The sequence below is a fragment of the Montipora capricornis genome, chromosome 1 (assembly GCF_036669925.1).
Source record: "Montipora capricornis isolate CH-2021 chromosome 1, ASM3666992v2, whole genome shotgun sequence".
Classification (NCBI taxonomy): Eukaryota; Metazoa; Cnidaria; class Anthozoa; order Scleractinia; family Acroporidae; genus Montipora; species Montipora capricornis.
In genome coordinates, this window is record NC_090883.1 from 21,238,864 (window position 1) to 21,245,634 (window position 6,771).

The following is a 6,771-nucleotide window of genomic DNA, read 5'->3' on the forward strand; positions in this document are numbered from 1 at the left end:
GCTAACACTTTCAAACAGTACCACACATGACAGGAAAATTTCAATTGACCGCACGATAAAAATTTTAAAAACCGTAAGATCGGATTTAAGTAATTTGCAACGCACGCGTAAAATATAGCTCCCTCTAACAAATTGTTTAACACGGTTTCCTACATTAGACAATCGTAAAATTGGTATCAGAGTGAATTATACAGTTAACCGATTTCCATGATATATGATTGCAAACTGTATCTTGACAGGGGCACCCAACGAATCTGTTCCTCACATTATCTGTTCCCCAGAGGAATCTTGCTGGCTGGCAAAAATACAGGTGTTTCGATTAGCTGGCTGGGAAATTTTGTTATTGATAGAGGTTTTGCCTAGGAATTACTGACTTTTTCTAGCATTTCAACCCGAGCTGGCTGTAGAAACTCTGAAGACCGAGGACGACTAAAAAAAAAAAAAAAAAAAGCCCCTTCCCTCTCCCAGAGAGTAGTCACAAACATACGACGGCTGGTCAGAGTGATTGCGCATGCGGAAAAAACCGGTTTTGTCCCGGTTTTGTCGCTTTTATTCGGTCGTTTCGGATCGAGGGATTTGAAAGCGCGCGGAATTCCTGGCTGGGAAATAAATTTGATCAGCTGGCTGGGAAACCAACCAATTTATCTAGCTGGCTGGGAAATTTCTTGTGTGTCTTGCTGGGAAAAAGGAACAGATAATGTTTTCCCAGCAACACTGAAAAACACCTGAAAATGCCTTAATAACATTTATTTTCATTAACTGGTGTATAATAATACATTTTACAACAAATTGGTCGTTGGGTGCCCCTGTCTTGACAGGGACGAGTTTTGTAAGCGAAAGAATTTTTGTAGACGATGAGAAAGTGCGCACTATAATGGACAAGTAACGCAATGCAAGGAAGGTAAACATATCTGCATCTGTCAAAATTATTTAACACGGTTTGATAGATTGGAAATTCTTCAAATTGGTATCACTGTAAACTAGGCAGTTAAGCAATTCCAAGGATGTATGTTTGAAACCTGTATCTTGCAACAATGAATTTTATCAGGCCATGAAACTCAATTTTGAAAACGGAGAGTGGTATCGTACAGAGTGATTTGCTGCACTTTCCCTCCTCCACGAAACTTCCACGTAACGCGCGCGGTAACATTATCCGCGGGAAAATTGATATCATCTAAGAAGAACTTAGGAGGATTTCCGATGGGAATAGGGCCAGTATGAGGGATTACTTCTCTTACCTTTATAATCTCTTGTCCAGACAAAATCCATGAGTCAACCTTTGCCCGTATCTTTTTATTTTTAGAAATGGAAATGTTTTCCGATCACGGAACATCAACATTCCGTGATCGGAAAACATTTCAGGGACGCGCATGGTTTAACACCTACCAACTTAATTAAGAACTTTAAAGTCCTAAAGAAATGCCGTAGCAAACTCGATTGTTTGATCTATGAAATGCTTTGGATTAAGAACAAAGGACCGAAACTGAACACGCAAACGGATTCCATTCGCGCAAAACTTTTTACCTAAATGTTTTCATGCTAATTTATTTTCTCACTTTCTAAATCTATAAATATGCCTTTCCGTTATTTCTAATTTATTCATTTTACAATGATGACATGAAGTCGTCGAAAGGTCATGTTATTTTACTATCGTTAATTTTCTTGCTTAAATGTTTATCTAAATCGTTTGTTCTGATTGGACGGCATAATGAATTCGCGGGAATTCGAACGCCTAAAAATAAAAATAAAAAAAAAGAGACGGGCAAAGGTTGTCTGCAAGGGTTTATATGGGAGATTGACGCTCCGGGTGATGGGCTCCTGATATTGGACATCCATGTTTTGATCAATTGACAAAATCCATTGCCAAACTGGTGAATTCCAAAGTAAATTTCACTCGAAAAACCGATATCCTACTCATCGCTTCGTGATTCATGCGATATCGCTTTTAGCATAAAATTTACCGTGGAATTCACCAGTTAGGCAATGATTTTTTCTGTACAAGAAAGCAAAGAGTATGATTTAATTATTTTTAAAGCAGCAACCGGAAGCATCAAAACGCGGAGAATTCGAAACCTTTTGTTTTCACTAACCCTATAGGCAGTAAGAATAAAAAAGCAGGGAGCTCCGCTTTTAGGCTTGGCTAAATCTATATATTAGCACCTTAAATCGACTAAATTCAACTCTCTCGGGGATTGGAAAAAGTGTCCGTTAGTAAAACTGCTCGCTTACGAGAATCATTCCCATTAGAGGACACCAAAGAAAAATATGGTGGATGTGCCCCTACGGGAGAGTTAATTAGGGGGTGTTAATTGTACACGTTTTCTTGGGTAGCCAAACAAAACAAATGATACTCTTTGTTGATGGTAAAGAATGTTAAAACTTGGAAATATAATCATATTCAACAATAATTTTGCTGCCATCTATACATGTAACTTTGGTACTTAATGAGCATCCGAACATAAACAAACAAGGTACTATCGTGACTAGAGAAAATTACTAATTAATAGGCAAGCTAAAGCGTAGCTAATTTGCTTATTCGACTGCAATTTCACCGTCAAACAAAGCAGCTCACGACTGGACATCCATTGCATTTTCCAATCAAAACCAGTACCTAAGTCAGCACTCAACTTTAAAAAAAAGAATGCTGATGTCCATGAGCTCTAAAATTAAGCCCGCGATAAGGTCACGTGATACTGTCAGCGTATACCTTGTTTTGACAGGTGCCAATAAGCCATCACTTTGTCCAACATCAAAGATGTATGCTGTAAACTACAATCATGGACAAAAGTGTTGGAATGGTAGGTTCACCCCACTCTCCTTATCAATGTTGGATTTTCAAGGGAGAACTCCAACATTGAAGAGAAAGTAAAAGAAAAACTAACTGAATTCTGGTAGTTGTCGTCAAATGACGTGAAAGTTGCCTATTTTTAAAAACATGTAGTTTTCCAAAGATTGATACGGGAAGAGTTTCCAGAAAATAGTTTCGCGGGTAGTTTTCCAAAAATGCGCTTGACAAATAGTATCAAAACTATAAAAACATATAGTTGTAAGGGACTGTGCAATAATTATCTGGAGAGGGTTCTTACTTTAATGGGGGGAGGGCTTAAGTAAAATTACAGTGTAGGTTGGGGGGGGGGGGGGAGCAAGATGTTAGTTCCTTACACATGCATGGAGGGGGTTAAAAGTTATATTGAGATTTGGTTACTAATTTCAAAAGCAAAACACTCAAGTAATGCATAATTCATTCAAGCTCAATATATATCGCACACTACATTTACCAACTACAACCTTTTTCAATTACCATTCAAATGATGCATATTAAGCTATTCAAACTGAATACCTTTTGAAATCAAAGACCAGTAAAAATATCAAAAACGGCAACTTATGTAGGGACAGGCCATCCCTCATAAGTTGAAAAACTAAAAGCTTTCAAAAGAGGCTTTTTTTCCGCCGATGTGCCTCCGTGCTCATGGCATGCATGTAATCATAGTTAATGCATGGAGATGGTTATGACACTCGACAAGTTCTTTTGTTTGATGTGTTTGTCTGTATTTTTGACCTTGACCTTGCACAAAACACACCTTTTTTTGAAGACGAGAACCAAGCAAATCCTTTGATTAAATTATGCGCATCTAATTTGCGAACCCGTGCGAAGCGAAAATAAAAATTGTGCAGGGTCACGGTCAATTCAACATCGATTGCAACATTGTTCTCGCTTTTGACTGAAAGGTTTTAAGGTTTCATAACCAGTCCCTCGATTAACTTTGATGTAATGCAGGCCGGAGCTTTTTGGCGCTTAATGTACAATTTAATATGTACTCCTAGTTTCTAGTTCTTTTACCTAATTTATTGCATCGTATCTTTTGTAGATATAAGGCCCAGTTCATTTTGAACACGATGTAATTAGCTTAAATTATTTTTATTTAATGCCTATATACTTGTAAAATAATTTCGTAATCCGCTTATTTCAAAGCCGGGCTTAAACCAGACTTATGCTGAAACTCAAACAGGATTTGTCAACCTGGGTTTCCTCCTCATGACCTAAATATCACGTATGCCTTTTTTCATTGAATACTTATTGACAAGGATAAAACAGAAGTTGTGAACAAGCTCCTCAGCTTCCCCATGCAGTAAAGTATTTACAAGCTAATTGATCACGCAAGCATGATTTGACATTTTGTGAAGTAAATATGTAGAGAGTGTCCTTGGCCAATATTATCTAGTCGATATATTCTATAAATCTCTAGGTTGTAGTCATTTGCGAGTGCTCGAAACGGAAAATACCATAAAACTCCTTGTTTGTCTACCCAAATTTTAAATAAGCATTGTTTCCAGTTTCTCTTGGGACTTAACATGGTTCCAAGAGAAAACAAAAACAATGCTTATTCAAAATTGGGGTGGACAAACAAAGAGTATTATGGTATTTTCCGTTTTGGGCAAAACGGTTTCCTCCTAAGTACTGAAATATTATAGTAGTTATTTCATCTTAAAAGGGGGAGGTGGGGAGTTCAAGTTATTTCACAAACAAAATAATAAAAACATACAGTTTTCCAAAATGCGGTCGACAAATGATACCAAAAATATAAAAGCATACAGTTGTAAAATCACATGAAACGAAGACATAATCGTCGCCTTGCTCGCTTAGCGAAAAGCAAGCTTTTCTACTAAGCTTCGCCCCACGTTAGCGACTAAAAATTACGCTTCTCCATACCCTGATCGAAATTTTTGATTCATGCTTTGCTGTGAAGAAGCTATCCTTGATAGGCCTCCCCAGTACCGAGTTAAAAAACAAATGCTCGAATAAAAATAATCAGTACAGGAGTTGGGTTGGCAAGAGACCTTATTACCAAAAGTGGTCTTGTGCCCCCAACTCCGAAACTACTAGTGACTGCATCACGGGGAAGCATGGGAAAAAGAGCGGGAAATGACGAAAGCGTATTCAGACAAGTTCCCGTTCCTGGGAAAGGTGCCCGAGTACTACCCTTGGAAGTAGTGCCCGTAGATCTCAATTTTTTTGCTCGGGCACCAACAAAAAGATATGTTCAGACTAGTGCCCGTTCCCGAGAACCGGTCACGGGCACCTTGGTCTGAACGGGGTTTTACACTCTTACAACCCGGTGACATAGTGTGTAGTTTGTGAAACGTGACAAAAGGCAGTCAAAACGGATACACGGTCGTTAAGTACTCATATAACTTTACAGCTCATTTCTTCTGTACTAGGCTTTTCACTCGCTTCGCTAATCTTGGGAAGAAAATAAATTTGATTCAATTTCATTGTTAAGACATTCGCTCCATGATTTATATTTGCATATATGAATGGGCGGTGTAATGCAAATACAAATTCCTAGCCTGGTTTCAAAAGCGGCAGTAAATATTGACTTCTTTAATTAAAAAAACGGAAGATGATGGACATACCTCATGACAGGGGGACTTGTTTGCTTCATTTGAACACGAAAATGCCGCCCTGACCAGGCCAACAACATGTTGCAAAATTGTTGAGACACTTTCATTAAAAGACAGCTTTTCTAGCTTCCAATACCCGCCGTATCTATAATTTAAACCTTTCCCACTTCCCTTACCCTCTCTCCCTTTCAATGTTGACTGTTGAAGTTTGCAACAATTTTTTTGTCTTGCTAGCAACACTGATAAGGGGGGAGGGGGCTGCAGTGTGAGAGATAATAGGTAAATTAATAACGCCCCAAGAAGGTGAAGTGTCTCCACTATTTTTGCAACTTGTTGTAGCTACCTTGACATTTAAGAGATGTAGATAATATTTATCGTCCCTTTGACTTCTTACTCAGGGAACTCTTGCAAACAATGTTGAGTCATCATTAAAACGGCATTAGACAATTGCACCGATCTTCCGCGGTTCTTTTTCCTCTATCTAGTCTATACGGCTATTTGCAAGAATATGGGGTGTGCTACAATAAACAGTTCGCTCCATCGGAGGCACAAAGAAATCTCAATCCTTTCGAAATCAAGGCATTGGATTGCAATCAACGCTGGCCATTATGTTTCAAACTTGAAAGCATGACCACCAAAAGAAGCAAACATAATTATAAATCATACCTGAAACAATAAACACACAAGCAGACAACGTGAGAAAAACACCACGGAACATCCTTACATTGGCGCTGAAACTTGCATGCAGCTCTCTGCGAATCTGATACCTATTTTACGAAGGAAACTTGAGATTTTTTTCTATTTTTGCCCTACAAGGAAGATTTCCGTTTATTGCTTTTGTTATTTAAATGTGCCAACCACAGGAACAAAAGACCCTTTGTTTCTACAGCCAATGATGCTCTGGTTGGCACATTAATGACAATAGGTGACGTCAACGATATCTTCCCTCATGAGGGGACGCAAATCGTCTACACGGTAACTATCCTGGAGAGTCCCATACATTCTGTATGGGACCTTTTTAGCGCTCCAGGTAACTTCCATAATACTGTTGCTGCTGACATCGATGTGACAGATTATTGATTTTGCAATGTTTTGTTTGCAGGCTTATACTTGTCATCAAGTGTTATTGAGACTGCTCTCAGTTTTCACGAGAACAATGAAGTTTTCATATATAGAGAGATCGGATGCAACAGCACGTGTTCAACCATTTCGCTCTTTTTGCTAGTTTATCGACGGCGGGAATGCCACAATAAAATGCCAGCAGACCTTGAAGGCTCCGTGGCGTTTTTTCTTTTGAGAATACAGCATTTGGAGTTTCAAATTTCGCCTTGTGTGACACAAAAACAGTAACTGATAAAGATGTCTGGT

At 38.6% G+C, this 6,771-nt stretch overlaps 1 protein-coding gene across 1 annotated transcript in view; it reads right to left on the reverse strand.

Annotated features, from left to right (window-relative positions):
* LOC138023535 (macrophage mannose receptor 1-like) overlaps positions 1 to 6,194 on the reverse strand; it is a 40,933-nt gene extending 34,739 nt beyond the window's left edge. The window contains exon 1 of the mRNA XM_068870573.1: positions 6,070 to 6,194. Within this exon, the coding sequence (XP_068726674.1) occupies positions 6,070 to 6,121 (52 nt within the window). The 5' untranslated portion in view covers positions 6,122 to 6,194. The remainder of the gene's footprint in view (positions 1 to 6,069) is intronic.
* Positions 6,195 to 6,771: the final 577 nt, after the last annotated feature.